This window comes from Squalius cephalus (genome assembly GCF_949319135.1).
Source record: "Squalius cephalus genome assembly, chromosome: 14".
In the NCBI taxonomy this organism is placed as follows: domain Eukaryota; kingdom Metazoa; phylum Chordata; class Actinopteri; order Cypriniformes; family Leuciscidae; genus Squalius; species Squalius cephalus.
The window spans coordinates 24,686,826-24,709,932 of NC_137135.1; the positions used below are offsets into that span (position 1 = coordinate 24,686,826).

At 40.4% G+C, this 23,107-nt stretch overlaps 1 protein-coding gene across 3 annotated transcripts in view; it reads right to left on the reverse strand.

Moving 5' to 3' along the window:
• pcdh19 (protocadherin 19) overlaps positions 1 to 23,107 on the reverse strand; it is a 56,827-nt gene that overhangs the window by 6,883 nt on the left and 26,837 nt on the right. For all 3 annotated transcript variants that reach the window (XM_079891763.1, XM_079891762.1, XM_079891761.1), the window contains exons 3-4: positions 16,893 to 16,951; positions 14,209 to 14,381 (exon numbers count right to left, since the gene is read on the reverse strand). In XM_079891763.1, coding sequence (XP_079747889.1) covers positions 14,209 to 14,381; positions 16,893 to 16,951 — 232 coding nt within the window. The remainder of the gene's footprint in view (positions 1 to 14,208; positions 14,382 to 16,892; positions 16,952 to 23,107) is intronic.

Consider the following 23,107-nt stretch of genomic DNA (forward strand, 5'->3'; position numbering starts at 1 on the left):
GGCTATATGAGAGACTTAAATAAATGTCATGCAACTATGGTTCATCTCATTCGCATCATTCGTTGGAGGCACAGGAAGTGACCGGGAGGTCCTGGGTGACATTGCAGCACGTCCGTCCAGGATGGGGGTCATGTTGTCTCCACTCTAACACTATCGCAAGCTGCCATGCACAGGCTACAACAAGCCAGGCAGACACTGAGGGCTTCCCACGAGGGAGAGTCCAAGTGCTGCTGTCATCCCAGCCAGGCAATTCAGTCTGTGCACCATAAATCAGCCGCGAGCCCTCAGCCCTGCGGGACCACAAGATGGAGTGTGATGGTCTTGTTTTTACAAACAGTGGAGGAGGATGCGTCACTGAGCCACGAAGAAGGCACTCCATGCAGAGACCTTGCCATCTAGAGCAGCTCTCCAAGATTCTCACTCCATCTGCTTGCTCCCTGTCTTTCTCTTTTTTTTTCCTCCCTCCCTCTTTCACACCATTGGAAAAATAGTTTCTGTATTACACCTGTACATCTGCTTTTCTCTGTCTTGTACCTTCAATATCTGTGACTCCTTCAGGAAAGTGACCTTGACATCCTCCGTCTTCCTTTGGCTCGGATATTAATTATTGAGGATATTATACCTGCTGCTTAGCCTTGTTAAGGACTGTCACACGGATGGCAAATCAAGGGTTGCCTGTGCCCGCTTCTGTGTCTTAACATTAGTACCAGTCAATTTATCAGGAAGTAAATCAGGGTCTGGTCTATCCCGCTCTGGTAAGTGTGTCTGACAGCCAGTCTCCTCAGTGAAGCCACCTGCACTCCTATAATCTCAAACTCACACTGACAGCTTAACTTATATCTGTGGTTTACTGCTGCATTGTTCTTTTTTTGACCGCTGCCTTTGTGAGAATTAGTAGCACAGCTCCAAAATATGTCTTTCCACCTCTCTTCCCGCCCCATCAGACCCTCTGTGGCTGGTCCTAGTTAAAGAATGAATTTCTAAACTGGTGCTGACAAACAATGCAGTATATAGATTGGTACAAACAGTATCTGCTTAGCAGCTGTGTAACTACATGAGGGAAAAAGACACTGTGATGCTGTATTATGAATCACTTTGAAGCTTTATGTGGGAGAAGAGGAGGGTGGAGGTTAGCAAATGGACTGCTTGATGCTGTGGTAATGAGCTGAGCATGTGCCTCACACAGGTAGAATATTTATTTACTTCATGTTGAGGGACGGTTTAGTAGCATTACTTGTTTGCAATAGCACTACGATATAATTGTTACAAATCCAGTTTATATAATGCTATATTCTCCTGTTGTGATCCATTGCTCGCTAACATTTACAATTACTATAGGTCAGGGGTTTTAAAAGTTTGTGGGCCACCAAATATATGACCTGCTTTCAAGAGACTCCCTCCTTAAAATATGAAGGTTGCTATGTATGTTTATATATAAACACCCATTAATACAGTGAAAAATAAATGAATATAAATATTTACATACATATTTACTTTCTAATAAGCTGACAGTGTTTCATTTTCTATTCACTATTAGAGTACTTTTAGATGTATAAACGAGAAACCATAAAATAATTTGTGATTCATTTTATGATCTTAAGTCTTTAGAAAGCAGAATGCAACAATTATAATGTCAAAATGTCAAATTCTCTACATTTATTTGTTACTAAATTATTATTAATGCTATTGCTATTTTATTGTTTTCTTCTTTTTATTTTTTTCTCTGGGCTTTTCTGCTTGCCCACAGTTTTCAAGCTACTCATGACTAAATCCTTAGCTGAAAGTATCAACAGGTGACGTCTTGAAGCCATTTTGTGGGCAAGGGATCTTAAGAATAGTTTAGTCATAATTGTCAACAGTATATCTGAATGAATTTAACCATTGAAATTAAAAGGTTGATTATGAAGGATGCAGTTACTGTCTTTCTGCTCTTTATTTTATAGAACGCTTCAGAGCCACTATGAGGAGTTGAACTGAACTAATGGGTTAGAATCCCCCGAGGATGACCAGAAACCGATGTCATCTCCCTGTTGCCGTGCCACTGCACCCGTATAGCTCTCCACTGGATGGTGTCACGGCCTGAGAAGTAGATAGCATGCTAATATAGGGTGAAGCGACTTCTTAGAGCCCATTATTATAAAAAATGGGGGATATCTGACAGAAAACAGGATATTATGTCTCTGGGTTTGGGAATGACAGATTCGCTTATTAGTTCTGTAAAATCACAGAGAAGGCCATTGTAGTGGTCTCGACTCCAGAGTCCCAAATTAACCTGACTCATAGATCCGGCTCTTCTTTTCCAAAAGGATTGGTTTGTGGAGGACATCTTTAAATACTCTGTTACAAATGCTGTATTCTGTGTTTAAGCTTGACCGAGCAATGTAGCTAATTTACTCAGAAACCCTTGAGTCTGAGAAGAGCGAGAGGGACAAAGCAGACAGTAAATTACATCTGTGAGGGGACGGGCTGGGCTTTGGGGGTTAAGGGTTTGGGTGGGTGGGGAGGGGGGGTGTAACGGAGGACGCAAACTCATTGGCTGCAGCAAATTAAATCATCTGTGAGAAGCACATTGCTAAAGTCGGTGAACTCCTCTGAAATCTGCAGGCCAGCCTCTTTTCTTGAAGCAAGCCTATAAGATATTCTTCTATTAGGGCTTTATTTGCTATTCATAAAGCATCCAGCCTAGAGAATGTAACTTGCTTCAGGGCAGGGGTGGCAAAAATAGATTTGTGGGTGGATGAATGTACAGTTTTCCTTCTATTTATCTGTGCCTCTTGACCTTCATTCTTTTAAGTTCTTCATTCAATTACTGCTTGCATTTGAGCTGAGAAATATAAAAAGAATAATTCATTGCAATATATACAATATCTTACTTTTCAAATGTTTGAGGAGGGGAGAGTCTATTGTGCTCACCACGGTTACATTTATTTGATTTAGAAATACAGTAAAAACAGTACATTTTTTGAAATTATTATTATTACAATTTAAAATAACCTTTCTATATTGATATGTTTTAAAATGTAATTTATTCCTGTGACAAATGTGTATTTTCAGCCATTACTCTTTAGTATTAGTCTTTAGTGTCACATGATCATTCAGAAGTCATTCTAATATGCTGATCCGGTGCTCAAGAAATATTTCTTATAATTAAAGTTGAAAAGAGTTGTGCTGCCTAATATTTTTGCGAACTCTTTGATGATGAAATAACATTTATTTCAATAGAAATCATTTGTAACGTCTCCACTGTAACTTTTGATCAATTCAATGCATCGTTGCTGAATAAAGGATTCAAGTGAACCTTAAACATTTTAAAGGTAGTGTATATAAATATATATGTTAATCAAAAGCCAAATGATTCATGAATTGACCAAAGCAGAAGTGGCTATTTAAATCCAAAAAGGAGAGTCAACTTAAAAATCTTAACATCCTTTACCACAAGCTGCTATTGCTTCATTTTCCTCCTATTGAGCTATTTTTTATTCAGTGGGAATAAAGCCGATGCCCTGTTCCTGTCAAGCAAAGACTGACAGAAACGTACCTGGACACAATGCAACCCGAGTGCATAAAATCAGTGTGTCTTCTCTTCAACAGCTGGGCCCAACTGTGTCAACCGAATACTAATATCTGCAGACTGTCATCCCCTGTGAGACGTGTGTGAGCGGCCTGCTTGCATAGACTGTGTTACATAATTAATGCAGTGTGTCTTCTCATTCAGGCATGTTCACTGTGTCAACCTTGGCTATGCGTTTTATATTCCGTTTTATCTTGTTTTTCAAGCTGGCCTATCTCATTCGCTTTCTTTCATTCTTTTGTCTTTCTCTTCTTCTGTCTCTCACTCTCTTCTTCATGCCCATGTCTGCCTCTTTCTCCTACTTTCTTTTAACCGACTCCCTCATTATTTCCCACATGCCCCTTCTGCCTCTCTCCTTCTTTCACATTCTTTCTTTTCAGATAATGCAGAGAGACTGTACACAGTCTGACTGCTTGTTAACGTTCCATTCGTCTTTATTTTTCCAGAGTTGATTTTCCTACGCATATAAAGGCGGTTGGGAAAGTGCTACCTGCTACCTAAGTAAGAACTGCATTCCATCAAGTCATCATTGGCCGGCATGACAAGAGTCAGCAGCCAAGAGGAGGAGCCCTGCTGGCTCACCTGATGCTTATTGTACCGCAGAAGATATATACAGCATTGAAATCCAGGTCCAGGTGCAGTATAGCCGCGCCACCTCTAAGTCGGTAACCATCTGGCCTCGCACCAGTGACGCCACACCCTGTTTTGTTCTCACATCCCTATGGACACTTATAGTCTCCCTTTTTATTAGTATTTCAAGAGTTTTCACTCCCCACATGCCCAAAACAGCAGCTCTGGCCAACCATTGCAAAACATGGTGTAACACTGAGTAAAATTGACAGGCAGAGCGACACTGCATCTGAAATGGCAGCAGACCTTGCCTTGAATCGCAACCAGACGGTGGGGAGGGGACATTTGTGATTGCTCATCTATATGCTGCAAAAGCTTACCTTAAAGAAAGCATGAGTCACGCACTGAGATTCAGCAGTGGGGCGTATTCCTCAGTGAAAACCCTGAGATCACAAACAAGAAGAAAAACAGCACAGACTAATATTCGACTCGAGTTGAGTCAAAGGAAGTTAGTGTGTCATTGGCGATGGAAGGCACCCGGTTGTGCCAGAGGGGTGGGTGGGATTGCGAAAGGCACAATGTGGGCAGTGTTGCTGTGGCTGAAGTTAATTGGATTTCCTTGGTGCCCACTCTTGGCCACATGCGGGGCCGTGACATTAAATGCCCTTATCTATGACAGAAGAATAAAACCAAGTACAGAGAAAGCCACTAGTCTTAAGAAGCCTTACTGGCAGTCCCCAGTCACCTCTTGTGCTCTTTCACAATTCCAGCTCAACTGGGGCAGAACTGGACTGCAGGGGTGGGCAGCTTGAGTTTGGCATGAAGAGTGACCCCAGAAAGTAGTAGGACACTTAGTCACACTTAAAAGGTATGAATTTCATTCAAGAATATTAATCCAAGTGGCATCTGCTAACATGACATCTGCTATTATGCTAGCAGAACTAATTTTCCTTTTCCTTTTCTTTTTATTTATTTTCGTGGATGTGCTCTACCATTCAGAAGTTTGGGATCAGTTTTTAAGATTTTTTTTTTAAAGAAATCAATATTTTTATCCAGTAGGGACTTATTAAATTGATCAAAAGTGACAGTAAAGACATTTGTAATGCTGGTTTGGCGAGCATAAGATGCATCTGTCAAAAACATTAAAAATCTTACTGACCCTTACTGAAGTTCAACACAGGTGTTCAAGCAAAATAGCCCCTGGTCTTGCTTGAGGATCAGAAGCAAAGCCCACGAGAGGAGCTCTACATGGGAGCTAATGATCCCATAAAGGCCAGAGATTAAATTAGACATCTATCACCAATGCGAAATTAGGCTGTAAGTGACAGCGTAGATTTGGATGGAGACATATTAGGCTGCCTTTTTAAAACTTTTGTGATGTTAATGTGACAAAAATTATGAGCAAGATTGCACATTATCCTTTAACAAAGGGCCTGAGCCCCCGCTGTGATGTTTGGCCCATTTGATTGTGTTGATCTCTAGTCTTGCAGTGCAGCGGCCCATTCCAGCCTACTCTTTAATGGATAGTGCATGAGAGCAGGGGAGCATCATTAAAAAAACCATTTTGAGGCCTCCCTGTCTCCCATTAAACTTAACAGCCAGCCTCCCCCATTAGTTTTTATACTCTTTTTTAAGGGGTTGGGGGCAAGGGCCCTAAAACCATGAAGGTTAATTGGCTACCCAGAGGATGGAGTGATTGAGTTCAATCTCCTCTTTTTGGAAGCCTTGAAAACAGACCGTAGGGGCGGCATGTAGGAAAACAAAGTCTGTTGCAGTGGCACGCTCAGAATGCAAGCCACACAGCCTTTTTTTCCTCTGAGGAAAACGATTGCTTAAGCTCTGGGGAGAGCTGACCGCTTTGAGGGAAAGAAAAGAGGGTATTTGCACGTAAAAGGGTTGCTGAGGTTTTCTGCTTTGTGAAGCTGACATTATACAGAGATAACGCCTTTGGGCAAAGTGGGGAGACTCCCAGGGTTTGTGGCCATAACTGATCTCACTCACCAGTTCCTGTCTTTAATCTTTCATCAATAGCTGATAATCTGTCATTTTTATGCAGGAGGAAACTGAACTAAATTTTAACCCACTGAGATCATCTGCAATGGAGTGAGTGAGGATGCAGTGAGGACAGAGGGATGAAGCAGTGACAAGATGAAGGCATCCCTGTGAACTCAACAGCACAGTCATTGCTTTGATGTTAGGTCTGCGTATGCATTTCAGCCGATCATTTATGTTTACACCAGGGCAAATGAATATACATCAGAGTGACAGGATACAGAAAGGGCAGCTGCCCAGGGTTTTAACCTTTTCGTAATGGCTGTAATTACCTCAGATGAGCAGAAGGCGTCATTTCAGTGTAACAATTCAGAAGTCGTAATACGGGAGAAATGCAATGCCATAACGGGTTATATAAAGATAAAACAGGAAATATAGCATGGAAAGGGAATGGAGGACGGCTTCTATTCACTCAAATGCATGCTGCATTAATAGGAAGGGGGTTAAAAGAGAAATTCTCGCACTGCCGCAGTGACAGAGCAGCCAGTTCTCCCTTGTATATTTTTCTCCACTCTCTTTTCTCGCTCACACTCCCCTCTCTCTTTTCTACCCAGCTGCAGTGATAAATGTCTCTTTGTATTCTGGACAGAAAACTGCCGGGTACAATGTACTTGTCAGAAGACAGCCGATTTTTTTCCCCCTTTACCGCTGCAGAGTTTATTCGTAATCTTTCCTTGAGTGAGCGAACCCCGGCGGTTCTAGAAAAAAATGCAATACAAAATTGACATTTGCTCAAGTAAATAATGTGTGCAACAGATTATCCTGTTTGTATAAGCGCGGGTGTGTTTTGTGAGGGCAGTACGTTCTTTTAATCAGCGTGTATTTCGGTGTACGCGCGTGTAGTTTTGTCCGTAAGCGTGAATCAGGAATGTCGAGTTTTAGTGAAGCTAGTTGAGCAATTCTAATGGGAGTTAATGGAGTTGAGTCGGACTTGCTGTGGGTGCTGTGGGCTTCATGCCAGCAAGGATCTCATCCTGCCATCTATTAAACCAACTGCCTACAGATCAAGGCTCACTTTTTGGCAGCACTCGCCACACAGTCCTATCCCATCACTGTCAAACAGAGCGGCTGTGAGGATGAGGGCCTGGTTCAGCTTGGGATCGGTGCTGATGGGATTCTGCTGATTGGATAAATTTCCTAGTTCTCGGTATGTGATCTGCAATGTACGTGACCCCTACAGGATTCAACAATTTTTTGTTTCAATTTTTTTTTCTTTTTTCTGCTGGTCCTGCTCATATATTCACTGACCCCAACACAAAAGAATTGTTTATTTTTATTTAGTAATGTATATTTATTTGTGTAATGTTTCTTTATTATATTAATGGGAGTGTTTACACATCTTTTTATGTTTTAAAATATTTTTTTTTATATTTGTAATTATATTTTATATTTTTCCTTTGACAAATGAAAATTTGCAACAAACTGGAAATGTATACAATGTAATATATCTCCATAAAAAAAGTTTAAATCCGCAAGGCATAAAAATGAATGTAAAAGATCAGTGAATGCAAACTTTTCGGTGACAGCGCAGCACTGGCCTGAAAGGACAAGTGACGATCCCATCAACTGACCCAAAAATCTCTGACGCTGGCCAGTGCCATCCTTATTATTGAGCCCTGCTCTATCCCTCCCGGGTAAAAGAATTTGGGATGGGATGCAAGCAATGCTTACTTTAAGATCCGGGCACCCCAGTAACAGTTGTTACGATGAGCCCATTACAGTCCAGGAGCCATCTACTGGGATGGACTTTGTCTCACCTCACTATTAGTTACATTCCGGTTAAAGCACAGCTGGGGATGCAATGTGGTTAGCTTCATTTTCCCTTGTGCACCCTAGAGGATGCTTTGCCCCTGGGCTTTGTTACTTGTGGATTTTCATGACTGAGAGAGAGAGAGAGAGAGAGAGAGAGAGAGAGAGAGAGAGAGCAATGTGGGTTTGGATAAGGGCCACAAGTCAGGAAGGACCAGGAGTGTATGGAGCAGATGGACATGAGGATGAAAGGTGTGTGGCAAAGAAATCCAGCGTCGTTAAAGACAGCTCTCCAAAAACAGATCAATCAGGATAGCACAATTTGGCACACTGCAGACAGCATGGCGCCGCGTTTCAGCTGACCTATCCATCTACAGTATCAGGCTAAAACCCTCACTCATTGCTTTTCCTTTTGCACAGTCCCTCTCTCATTAAACCCTTAGATGCACACTTTTTCATTTCTCCTTCCTTTTAGTCTACCAAATTGACTTGAGATTGAAGAGCAGTGGTTCTTGCTCACCGTGACTATCAAACAGCACATTACCTTGCCTTAATCTTCTCCTCTGTCGTGCACAAGGCCAATCTCTCAGCATTCCTATCTACGCAAAATTGTACCCAGTTACATACGTGTTCAACAAACAATTGGGATTCAGCCTGTTTTCTGAGGAGATTATTAACACACAGCCGCAAGCATTGGTCCTGAATAGGCAATGGAATCCTGAGCCTTCTTTTCCTCACCGTCCCGCTCTCTTTCTCGCCTTCCGTGAATCAAAGCTAGGAATGTCTGGAAAATGAGCTGTCAACTGAGGGTTCACAATGAGATACATCAACCTCATTGCCAACCCTGGAAATAATGAACCGCTCCTTTTTTTTCCCCCTTCTGATTTGTTCAATAAGCTTCCCATAACAAGTGCAGAAAGATAAGAAGCCCCCTCTTGAGCTGATTAAACCCCGTTGCGAGTATTCAGAAGAAGGGTTTTGGAGATTGGGGGTTCAAGGCAGAGCAGTGCTATCAAGAGTTATGTGATTGTCTGAGTGTTTTCATGTTTTTGAGAGGAAGGCACACCTTCAAAGAGAACGACCTCAAGGCCTACCAGCCAGAGTATTGCGCGAAAGCACTGAATAAAAACACGATTCATTTCCTCATTTGTACACAATGTTTTGAAGGTAACCGCTGGAGAGCTAAGCTATAACACCTTGCAGTAATACTCTGACACGTTATTGAAAGAAAAATGCTTTAATGCAGGAAAGTAAACAGCACGTTTAAGAGGACGTTCACACAGGCACTCTATCTGTGCTATTTGTTTAATCGCTAGATGGACCAGGCCAAAAATCATGTTCTGTTCAAATCTGTTGGGCTCTGCCTAGCTTGTGTTTTTAAGACATGACATCACACACAGCCGATGTTCTTTTTTTTTAAATCTTAAAAAAATATTTGAGTCTTTATAGTTTTTGACTTTTGATGGATATACAGAATCCTTTAAATTTTGTCAATATTTCATCATGACATTCATTATTTTAGTCCGTTTTACTCGGACTATAATTTTAGTAAACAAAAATAATATATATATATATAATATAATACCAAATAATTAAAAATGTTATTCATTTACATTTAAATTTATGATTGGAATATTTGAACAATAGTATTCTCTCTTGTTAATGTTGTTTTTTCTTGTCATATTTTTGTCAACAGTTCGTTTTCCTTGAAATTTTTTAATTATTGTCATGATGTGCATTTGTCATTTCATCTTCATTATTGTTGACAAAATTCAAACCCTTCATTAACGACCATTTTCATCAGTAATTTCATTGACTAATTTAACACTGCACTTAGCCACTTTAAGGCAAAAATGTTTTTCATGACATTTTCATTAATTACATGCCATGCAAATGTAATTAAATGCAATAAGTCCAAATGATATAACCATTTATTTATTTATATACCTGTGTCTCATATCAGGCAGAAACTCGGTGAGACTTTAATGTCTGATTCATTCAAATGTTAATATTAGTTTTTAAGAGAAGTCAGCTGTCATCATGCACCCTTGAGGCTGCAGTTTAGTTCAGAGTCGAGAGAAAACCGCACTAGACTGTCAAAGACATCATTTCTCCTGCTCTCTGCTCCCTGCTTACCTGACTCGGAGTCCTCTTTCTGTCTTTCTCTGTTCCTGTCTTCATTTCGACATCTGTTGCATTTGCATTAGGTGATCAGAGACCCCCCCATGCAAAAAAACAACAAAAACAAAATCCCACCTAAAGGTTTTGGGTGAAACTGGAGTGCAAAACCTGTTATTTATAGTTGTCAATTATTTTAATATGAGGAAAACTGGCAGGAAAACTGAGCAGTACAGTGCGTATACAGATCTTGCCAGTAACGTGTTGAAGAGAATGAGAGGGTGAACGAGGAGGAGGAGTTTGTGATGGGTGAGGGGTCCATGGGGGGTGATGGAGACAAAAAAGGAAACTCTTTTATCAATTTCATCAAAATCAATTAGAAGCCAGAGTCTACTGATGGGGCACTGGGTGGTGGAGGGAGTGTGAAATCCTGGGGCATGGGAGGAGATACAAGCCCGTGGGGACAGAGGAATTGATGAATAAAAGACTCCCGGGGTCGGGGACACTCTGAGTGGAACATGCTGGAACTCAGCAGCTGCAAATTGAGCTGCCAAAGCTCCTCAATCTCCTCTGGGGGTGGGAAAAAAAAGAGCGAGGAGAAGAATAGCTTAATGGTGACTGTCATTTTGTCTGGTGGGACTGGGAACTCTACAAATAGCCTTCAACCAAACCTCTGGCCTAGAACAAGCAAAATCAGCAGTCAATCCTTGAGATTCACAGATTTGTTTGGGCCCATACAGGGCCGTAAATGCTCTTGAAGGGATGTGGAAAGTAAATGCATAAGTATTTTTCATGTTTATATGCTATTTCTATCAGGTACCATCATTCTCAAGAGTCTTTTGCTTGTAAACTGATGTATAATTCAACGCAGGGAGGCTTTAAACACAGAGGGAAGGGTTCAGTCAGCGACTGAGCACTGTAGGTAATTCTGCCCTAATTCAATCATTAGTTTTGGCTCTTGACCACCACAGCCCTGCTACAGTAGCATTAGCACCATCTCCTACGCTTTCCTGTCAAGAACACGCCATCTCCCGATAAGTGCAATGTTTTGTGCCATAGAAGCCTCTATAAATTGCCGTATTCTTGAAAGAAAAGGAGTGCAAACTGCACGAAATAGACATAGATCCTGGTAATAGAATAAAAAGGCTATGAAGGAAGCACCCCTGAGGAAGTTTGTGTATTGTGTATTAAGAGACTATAGTCCTAAGAGGACTTTTTTTCTCCATTCACACTAGATCTCACAATGGAAGGGAAGTTGGGGAGGAGCCATTTTAAATCGGAGGTAACACTGTGTCTCTGGTGCAAACGTTAACTTTTCAAAGAGCTGCGTGAATCATAAACATTTACACTGCTAGGGAGCCTGGGGAACGAGACAGGAGGGAGCTTACTATCCCTCAACTTCCTGCCTCTGTTTGTTTCCAGGAAGAATGAGGGTAAAAAAAAAAACATAAAAACAAAAGCAAAAAGGGGAAACATAGGAGAGTCTTTATATCCAGACTCTCTGTTTATGTCCTTTGGCAATTGCAGTTTAAACTTGTTTCACTGTGCTAGAACAGTTAAAGGGTAGATCAGAGGTATTCCCACTACAACTGCTATATATGCCTTAGTGTCTTGGTGAATGAGTGTGTCTTTTTCCTCGCTGGAAATTCAGCCTTAGGTTGTTTTTTGGGGAATCTATGATTGTCAAAATATTTTACACTAACACCAAACTCTGGTGTAGCACCTTTTATGATACAAAATAAGGTAAACGAGCCACTAAACGTGAGAATCTGTCAGAACCTTCGGCAAACAGTCCACCTGAGATTTCTGAAGCCGTCTCATCCTGGTTTGAGAGATTTAAATGTTTCGAGCCAATTTAGTCAGTAAGTCAGCTTTAGCAATATAATAAAGTGCAACAGTTCCTGCCCACATTTTAAGTAGCCTTGGCTCCAGATGTAGTTTCCCATACGGATTGTGTTATAAGAGTTATAAGCCATGAACCAAACCAACAAGCAACGAGGTGAATCACAAAACGGCAAACTTTGAGGGAAAAATTGAATGAGGAGAAGAAACTACAATCCCATGAAGCATCGCGAATGACAATAAAATAAAATAAAAATATGGAGAAATGTAAAACTATTCGTTTAAAGAAATGTAAAACTATTCATCCTAATTTTCATTGATTTTATTGATTTATTTTTGCAGAATAGTGGGTAATGTAGTTTTTCACTAGGTATTTTGCTGTTAAACATGGTTATTTAAAAAAATATATGTTTAAATAATGTGAGTTGATGGTTTCAACAAAAACAGAAAGTGACATGGATTTTTATTTCCGGAACCCAACAGCTGCAATTACAATTACAGAGATTGTAATGGTGGATTAATTCCATTATATTTCTGCATATGCAATGTCCATGGGTAAAGGGGCCAGTAACTGCTGCAGAATAATATGATAGAAGACATGCCTCAAAAGGAGTAGTAGTAGTATCTGATATTTGTCACCGTCTAATGGCTTTGGTTAAAACCGTTGACAGTGCTTGCTCATTTTGCTTATCTGCTATCCTTTATTTTCAATGTTTGCTTGCTCATGAGCAGATAAGAGCTTTGCTAATGATAAAATGGCTGACCTGGAAAAGCTTCATCTAGTTGTAACATTCTCTGTACATTTTTCTACTTGTGTCCAATTATGTAAGTGCCGAGCTCGAGGGTATGTCAGAGTGCATTTTATGAGTCCTATACTGTATATTAATTTCTCTTACAGAGAGACGTCTACAACAGCTTAAACTGTAGTCGTGAGACATACTAATTGTTCATTACACGTTGACAGGAAGTTGGCGGTGAAAGAAATGCAGAAAGATCTCCATCATGGAAACCCAGAGGCTTGTAATTCCTCTCAGCGGTTTCCATAGTGCAGACATAACATGGACGCCACGGCGAGCCTAACAACGCTCAAACAAATTTACATATAAAAATTTAAATGGGAATATGAGAATGGAATTTAAATGTTTCCTCCCTCCGGTTGTCAAGTAGCCATACGTCGTGTGATTCATCTGGAGAACAAACCGGTTAATTAGCCTGCTGGAATTAGCCATAGAGCACACGATCTGGACCAAATGAGATCTTAATTGGTTCACCTGCCAATTCTACATAATTCAGGCTCCTGCTTTACAGAGGGGAAAAAACACAATGAGGAAGAACAAGCTAAATTATTTTATAGCCGTTAACTCTGTCTTTTCTCATCCCTAGCTCTCTTATTAGGCTCTTCTTCTCTAAGCAAGACACCAAGATCTGTAAGCGGCAGTACTATGACTCAGACGCAGCCAGGCTTGATTTAGCGCATCACAGGCGAGCCACAATGCCTCACGTTCTTTAAACTCCTATCTGAGCGACCGTCCTGCCGATTTTAATGACCATTTTTTATTTTAATAACGATTTTAATGATTCATCTCCCTCAGAAATGCTCCATTTTCTATTCAGCATTCAGCAAATGTCAAGCTCTCATTGTAATTCAGAAAATTGGTTGACTAATTTCCATCCGACAAGAATAGAGTTTTTCGCTATTGACTATTAGCGACTGCTAGAGGTGTTCAATTGTTCTAAATTACATAGATCAAAGGCTGATTGAGCATGACAACACAAAACAATCGGTGCAATAAAACCATTCGGAGCCCTCCTTTGGTCTTCTCCGCGCTTTGATTCTCAGTAGCGCTGCCATTCGTCGCTCTATAACTTTGTAGCATTGAGTGGCAGTAGCTGAGAGTGAACATGACCTCTTACTGACTCCTGCCATCATACCGACTCCTGCCATCACACCGGATGTCTTTAACGGCAGTCGGAAAAAAAAGAAACATCAACATTAATTCCCTGCTAAATGATCCACGTGAATTATGTATGAGGAGACTGCGTGATATGTAGATTTCCACCTTCAACCTTTGTCAGCCTAATTGCTGCCATTTAGGTCTGGATCTGAAGTGTAGCAGTCGACTGCAGACGTTGCTCACATCCGTCAATAATGTTCTCGGGCTCGTATCAAAGACTCCAGGAAGAGAAGTGCTGCCTGTGCATTAGCGAGGCGCCTCTGGGCCAACTCTGCCTGCGAAGCTAAGTCTTGATTTTTTTTTTCTTCCTACAGTATATGCATTCAGCTAGTCAAGATCTTTCTGTCTTACCTTGGTCATGTAGCTGCGAGTTGTTGGGGGGTACGGTCATATTCAGTACGTCGTTGACAGCCGTGTCAGCGTAGTGCCCTCTCTGAACATCATGTTCGCTGTCGGTTTGGTCGCTCTCCTCGTGCCCGCTGTCCTTCAGACTGTTTCCTTCCATGTCCTTGAATGTTGACGTGCTACAGTCAGGTGAAGGAGAAAAGACAAGAAAGAAGGATAGTGTTATTTAACTGTCAACTTTGGTTTCATCATTCACTCTCTCTTCACCCCTTGCTACCTTTATTTATCTTCCAGCCACACAGAAAGTGTAGCTGAAAATAGGTGTTTTTTACTCAAATTCTTATATGGTGGGATAAAGGATCGGGGGTCAATGGCCTGCACTCACTGTGGCTGTGCAGAGCTCTTTTGTGTTGCTTCGGCTTTCTATAGAGTGTTTCAGAAATGTGTCTGTTGATTGCAGTGGCATTTATGGGGTAGTCATCATTTACTCACCCCCATGTCAGACTCTCAAGCACTGGCTTTCTCTCGTCTATGTAACATTCTCTCTAATGAAAGTAAATGAGGACTAGGGTTGTCAAAATCCAAATTGACTTAAAAAAAAAACATCATAAAAGTGGTGCATATGACTTGATGGATTTTTGTGAGGAACAGACCAAAATTAAGGCATATTATATAGTAATGATGATGTAAGTTAATAAAAGTGGTGCCATACAGTATATGTCCTGAGAGGTTAATATTTTTTCTTCAGAACAATGTCCAAAATTACTTCCCTCTTTTACTTTCATTGTATTGACACAGTTTTCTTAAAATTTGCAGTAACACTTTACAATAAAAAATTTAAATCAAAAGTATAACATTATTTAATAGACCTGAACAAGTACTAACAATGAACAGTTTTATTTTTTTTATCTGGCATTAATAATGATGAATAAATACTGTAACAAAGGTACTGCTCATTTTTATTTATTTAAGGCATTAACCAGTGTTAACTAATGGAACCTGAGGGTGTGTAAAAAGAACTATCTATCTAAAAAAGTATATTTATATTCATGTGAATAAAACTGCACAGACATAGATATCTTGTATAACACCCCTGCATACAGATGAGCCATCAATATTTATGGTTAATTTTCCTGGAAGAGACAAAAGCTACGATTCTTTTATTGCATAGTTGTTGTTTTTTACGTAAACAAAATCAGGCCACTTCCTTTTATTTAGGAAAACTTATGTTGGTCACATAAACCCCTGGATGTTTAAAGAAAGAGGTTTAATAATTTGAGCAAACTGTGCTTTCCCTCTTTACCCACATTATATGACTTGATAAAGCGAGAGGGGTAAAAATAAAAAAAAAAGGCTGCCAAGAGACAGCTGCAGTGAACAAGCCTGATTTCCCTTAATTTGATAGTTAGCCCAGTGGAACACATTCAGCCTCTGAAGCAACAGAGGATCAGAAACGCATGCATACACATACACACACTGACATACATAGACAAAAACATCTCTGCAGCCTCTTCTAAGGAGATAGAGAGGAGGGAGAGAGGGATTCTAGCAATGTCACCGCAATGGTGGTAGTGCAGCCTCTGATTTTATCAGTCTAATTGCACCTGTCCCAGTCTGTGCGCCCACAGGCTCCAGAGGGGATTTCTTTGTAGTGTCGCAGAGCCAAACAGTCGACACTTGAATACTCTTTGTTTATGTAAACATAGGCAGTGCTTTTTTAGAAGATAAAATTGCTGTAATTGGTTTGAAAAATGCGGTACTGAGGTACATCGGAATGTTTTTTTTCTTTACAGTCCCTGTGCACATCCGTAGCAGCCAGGGCCCCAGGCGGCCAAGGACCTTCATTAGGGACGTCTGCATGCCAATGCTCCATGCCAGTCAATAGCTTCCTTTTAGGTGGACTGAGGAATGCTAGCCAAGTCCTGCCAGTACAAAGGATCTATTGTCCTTGCTCTTTTCTTCCACGATACGAAATAACGTTACCTTTTCCTTATCTCCGTGGCCTTACAAAGCCCTCCTTGTGTGCACTGAGGAAGAATCCTTTGGAATTCCGGGATTAAAATTCATGTAGATTTAGCTATCAGATTAACATCTACACAGATGTAGCTTAACCGCCCTAGCCTCCTCCGCTCTGGGCTACAGTTTTACTATTCTCTAACATGTAATATGTATACACGTTTGCAGGGATTTGATGGAATTATTCATATAAAAAAATTTGATGAGGATGTGCTAAATCTCTTACAATACTGAATTATTAAAGCTTAACACTGCCATTTATAAACATTCTGAGCACTCATATCTTGCCTATACGATATGTGACCAACCCTAAGACTTTATTTGTTGGTTATTTTTAATGAAAAATGGCATCTTAAACGGGACATATCATAAGTTTTTGTTGTTGTTAAATAAAGGGTGTTGTAATTTTGTACTGTACTGTAATTGTATGTCCACCCATTGAAACTAATATGCAAAAACATCTCATTCCGAAATACATGACACTTGGTACACCCAGTTGACGTGATTAAAAAGCAGAATATATACTATAATACTTGTTTTGCTCTTTGCACAGGCAGATGTTTAGCATAATACAAAAGAAAATTTGAAAAACAAAACAAGCTATGATCTGACCGCTTTAAGAACGCATCAAAATAAGTTAGATAAGTTAATCTAATTGCTTTATAAAGACATACCTTTTAATTAGGTGTGCTCTGCTGTTTACATAACTGGAGTCAATGGAATAATTCTCCGTCTGGGGGAAAGAGACAGAATTAAAGAGGGAGAGAGAGAGAAAGAAAGAGAGAGAGAGAGAGAGGGAACAAAAATGAATTTAATTATGCAGCAACCAAAATAATGTCACCAGTAATTGCCTTTCAATATAAATGTTATTTTACACAAAGACTCTAGTTAGCTGCCTGGGCTTTCAAAGGCAAACTCCCCCATTCTCTTTCTAAGCACATGTGGCCTGTTCTGCTGCAGTGAGTCTGCTCCTGTCGTCACTCCTCCAGCCTCCCCCACCCAAAAAACATCCTTAGTCAGACCACACTCTTCAAAATGTCATTAAGCCAGACTGGGGAATAGAGGAGTGGTGTTGGGGGTTAGAGAAGAAAGTTTCCTCTCTTCGAGTGCTGCTTTTCCTCACAACACTTTTGAGGATGCTAATGTGGAAATATCAAAGAAATAAATATACAGAGGGAAGAAATTAAGAGCGTGCCAGGGGATTTTTTTAACTTTGCAATTGCAGATGAAAAGGCCTCAATGATCTGCATTTGATGACTCTTTGACCCACATTGAGAAAGAGACTTCAGAGTCTTCTGGAAGGCAGCGCTTTCTAAATAAATGACTAGAAGTACACAGTAGAACTGGGTGATATATTTATTGAGTATTCGCAGTATATTTGTGGCGGTATTGCTAGTGTTGTGAAATTAAATCAACATCATGAATAATGCAAAGACTTCAATGCACTTCATATTTGGTCATTAAATTTTGTAAACAGCATGATTAATTTCACAATCCTCTTTGACTTGTGACTTGCAGGAATTAGAGTGTTGAGAAAGACCTGTTCCTAAGTCTTGTTGGTAAGTTCAATTAATTGACTAATGAATCACTTTAAACTGTTCATTTCAGTGAATCGGGACTCTAGCCCCCGGTTTCACAGACAAGGCTAAAGCCTAGTGTGCCTGTTTGAAGCTTGAGCTGTTTTAACTGAAACCAACTTGCACTGACATATCTTAAAATATGTTTCTAAGACATTGTTTATAAAAGCTACTTAAATGTCCTAATTGAACTAAGGCCTAATCCTGTTTGTGAAACCAGGCCTAGATTCAACGATTAATTTGCTTGGTCAAAAAGTCTCCACATGGCATTTTTCATATTTAAAATGATTAGTATAAACATATATGCAGCTTAATATCACTGTAAATGGCTGTTGCTTAATTGGTACATAAAGGATAAGAAATATTATGTTAATTTAGTGGAAAAACTGGCTACTATTGATGCATGTATTTTCCATTGGGAGAAACCTGCCTCTCAGATTCAACTTCAGCTCATTCTAAACTGAGATAGAAAATAATTCAATGGCTTCCTTCCAGGGGTATGTCTAGCCATCAGCCCCTCTGACAACAGCAGTCACCCAGACGATAAGAAGGTTAATGCAGACAGTGCAACAAGACCTATGATTATGCCGCCAGCCAGGGACCTCCACACTAGCTGCTGGGAGACAGATACAAGCTATCATAATCACAGACGGAATAACTCTGCATAAAGATCTATGATCTCAAAAATATGCCCATTTCCTTCATCTGTGTATATCACCAGTGACTAGGAGATCCCTACAGCGCAAGTAGTGCATGTCAACAACTACATAAGTGACATGTTATGCAGGATTCATTTCACAATGGATTTATTGGATCCTACTTCTGGAAACATACTTTTACTGGTTTTTAATATTTTTTATATTATATTATATTTAGCAACAGCAGCATGCGTAGCAGATTTAGCCTGCCAAGACCAAATACATTAACGTGATTGTCATGATTGAATTCATTTTAACAATATATATTTTTAAATGAAATATGTCATATCTTTAGAGGCCTGTTATATATATATATTCAAATAAAATAAAATAAAATAAAAAGAATCTTGTTTTTCTAGTGTAGTAATGCTCATCACTGTCCACCTCAGATCTTCTTCCATCTCCAGTCAATAAGCTGCTTACTGCCTCACCTCCACACATCTTAATTACCTCCACGCACGATAATGTTTTAATTACAAGTGACGGGTGACCAGGCGTCTAATTGAGATGTTTGGGCTGGTGAAATCTGTACCCACTGAAGGTTAACGTTCTCTTTTGTGTGTGTGTGTGTGTGTGTGTGTGTGTGTGTGTGTGTGTGTGTGTGTGTGTGTGTGTGTGTGTGTGTGTGTGTGTGTGTGTATGTGTGTGTGTGTGTGTGTGTGTGTGTGTGAGGGTAGGGGTAGGGGTAGGGGTGGGGGGGGGGTTGTTGCCTGTGTGGGTGTTTGCTATGTTTCTAATTAAACCTTAAGTCATTGTAATCACAGAGATAATTTGTAAAAAGCCATTTTAATTAACATTATATTAGCAGACTTCAATTTGGAACATACTCTTGTTTGTTCTCATTGTAGCTCACAAGTTAGTTATTTGCCTCTTTGTTCTTGTCAGGGCTGACTCCATTAATATCAAAGTAACAGGCATGAGCAAATATTTCAGAAGTGAGGTATATATCTAAATATATACATATACACACTATATAGATAGATAGATAGATAGATAGATAGATAGATAGATAGATAGATAGATAGATAGATAGATAGATAGATAGATAGATAGATAGATAGATAGATAGATAGATAGATAGATAGATAGATAGATAGATAGATAGATAGATAGGTAGGTAGGTAGGTAGGTAGGTGAAGGTGTGTGTGTGTGTGTGTGTGTGTGTGTGTGTGTGTGTGTGTTTTATGCCACCTGTGCTCTACTTTAGTCCCTGTGAGAACTCATTACAGAACCTTTCCATCTCTACAGTCGTCCACAAAAGGACTAATGAATAGCAATGGACTAAGTAACAAGGGGAAAGCTTCATTAAAAAAGACAGTATACAAATTTCCAAATGATGTGCCTCTATGTGGCCGGCCCATAATTGGTTCTGAGCGGCGTTATCCAGATCTCTGCTGGGAGAGCGAGAGTCCGTCCTACTTGTGTATCTACACATACGAAGCTATGCTCTCACTCTCCTCGGCCACGGCACTTAAAACAAATGAGAGCACTGTTGAAACGCAGTTACACTGCACGGATCACTAACCCTTTTACGAGAAGAGTCACTGTCGATGATGCAGGCTCCGTCATCTCAGCAGATTTCCTTCTGTTGACATTTTGATCCCTCCGCTTATATCAGAATGGGCTAATTGGAGTAATAGCTTCAGTTATGCAAATGCAGCTGCTGTTCCATAGAGGCATCTCACTGCTGGAGATTACGAAATGCACTTCAGTACTGTATTCAAGCAGATATCAACACGTTCTTTGAAGAACGTGATAGATAAGTGCCATTATTCCACAACAAAAGCATCTATTGATGTGTGGTGATGATTCACTAATGGATCATGATAATTAGTAAGCTTCCCCCAAAAAGTGATATCAATTGTATTCCGCAATGTTCTTGTGTTTTTCATTAATTCAGGTTGATGGCCAGAGGGCATTTAAGAGGCGCCCTTGGCCCTTAGAGGTCTTTATGCCAGAGAGCTTCCATGCATTAGCGGCAATCTTCCTGTAAAGTAATGTACTGTATGCCTACACCACTGACCGCCATCAAATCATAAGGACTATCAATATTTCTTTCACAGAGGTTGGGTTTCAGGCTCGGAGATGAGGGTTGTTTAAACTACAGACGAGCTGCCACAAATGGCTACTTAATCAGGTTCTACAATGTGTTGTTATGATCCGAGCGGCCCCAGTTTGGCGGCCAGTGTCACCCTATCCCTGTAATTATTGTTGTGTTTCTTCCCACATACTTAAGGCTCTGGTGGGGCAAATCACACCTTAAGAGCTCTGTGAGCGAAGGCGGAAAGGCCAGAGAGGAAAGTAATGGAAAGGGGGCGGTAAACGAGACCTTCAGAGAGCTAGGCGACACCCTAACCTAATTTTTCTCTCTCTCTCTCTTTCTCTCCAACCTGCAGCTTCTAACCCCAACCGAACTCTTCCAACTTCAGCTAGTGGAGAGGAAAAGCAATCTCCTCGCTTAGTTGCCGCTGTGAGATTTGATTTGCCTTCTTCCCAGCGTGACAATTGGTTCCATAGTCCGGATGCGAAAGCGTTCATTGCACAGAGGCCAGATGCAACGAGCGAGCGGAGCAGGAGTTCTTCAGGTGGCAAAAAAATGGGAAAATAACATACTTGTCACACCTCTGCCGCAATTTATGTATTATCTCTTCTGAGACTGATACATCAGCCCGTACTTGCATTTACACATGCAAATTATACACTAATTCAAACTGCACGCCAGAACAGCAATTAATAATTATCAGACTGTACCCTTGTTTTCACCACCGTAGATAAAATGCCCATTAAATTAATTCCAGGACACAAAACTAGTTAAATAAACTAATTTTTTTTTTTCATTTTAGGTAGTGGTTGGGGATTTAAAAAAATAAATAATAAAACATGTATAAAAGATCAAGTGAGTCCCCTTTTCTTCTTTCTAACTCCACTAAAGTTCAGATGCTCCTAATATGTCATAGTCAGAGGTGGAAAAGCATATTCTCCTCTGAATACCAATGCTGCGGCTAATTAATATTTTTTATATATATATATATATATATATAAAAAAATATATGTATTACATGAACTAAAAAAAACAATATGAAGGACCTCAATTAAAATTAAACCATTCCATTACCTCATTTTAATAGCAGTTTGGTGCTCGCAGATATTTGGAAGCTGACTCTTCAGTCATCTTAAAGCTTATTTACACAGTCCCAAGAGTGCTGGGAGGAAATCGGCACTCATAATGAGTACTGTTGTTTATTTACCTCCATCCACAAGGAGCTTACCGAGGAGAGGTTATCAAAGGCAGGTAGTGCATAGTGCATTCAAAAAATGGCAAAACTGGAGACAGACTTTGTTGAGCAGAGCTTAGTGATAGGAGCAGAAATGAGCCTGTAGCAACGGTGGCATTTTCCACGGAGGCTTAGGAGATGTCTATATGTCTACAAATGTATTGCTGCAGTGAGGCTGCACAGAAATTACGTGTGAGCCGTTTGACTGTGTGAATGGAACAGGGGAGTCTCTCACCCGCCGGCATATTGAAAGCCAATCTCAACATGGAGTCGCTCTGCACAGACATCACACACTCTTCCTTTTTCCTTCTATGACATGCAGGCCTTCCTTTACTTTTATTTTCATTGTTTTCTTGCCTCCTACTCTCTTGAAGCCTTCTATTTTCACCCCAGCATCTTTTTGGTGGGTCTGCAGCATCTCTAAGCCGCTCGTCTCCTTCCACGCGGCACCCGTGACGACAGGAACGGACCACAGCAGCTTCATCTTCGCACCTGGTAGGAGTGGATTTATCCTTCCTTCCCCAGCTCAGAGAAACACAGCGCTCCTCAGCCCGGTGTTAGGTTGCCAACCCCTGATTATAGAATTTCCCATAGATCCTCTGCCATCTGCTAGATTATAGATCCCCCCCCCCACCCCCCACCCCCCAGATTCTCTTCCAGACTGTGTGAGCCCTAGGGGAGGCTCGACAGTATAAAGGGAGGTGAAGGAGCGCCTCAGGCTCACCCTGGCATCGGGATGAGATTACGTTTTCTATTTCTGCCTCTTCGGCAGGAACCATGATGAATATGAGGACTTGTTGCTGTTTAATAGCAGCCGGCTACCTACAAACACAAATTATAACGAATCAATCGCTACGGGAGCCCATGTGACAAATAAGCTGCCATATCCCTGAGATCATTCCACTTCATCACCTGTCAATTCACACTCAACTCAGTTTGGCCCGTTGCAAATCCATCTTATTATGAAAGGGAGCCATTTTCGAGGATAAACGCTTTTGGAGCTTTAAACTGGCTGTATGGTGTTCACTTGTTAAAAAACAAAAACAAAAAAAACACCTAGTGGGTTCAAATTGATTTGTATTTTCAAAAAACAACTTCACCAAAAAATCCGTAAAGGAATCATTTTTAAGCCTGTATCCTGCAGTAACCTTCGCACATTCGGCATTGCATTATTCCACTAACTAAAGCATTTCTCCATGGGGACAAAACAGTGTGTTACAAATGAGTAAACACAATACACTTCCCTACCTCATTCATTCAGCGTTGCTTTTCCTGTGAAGTGTAGTAGATATATTTCCTTTAAGAAAACAATCACAAAGCTCTTATAAACAACCAAAGC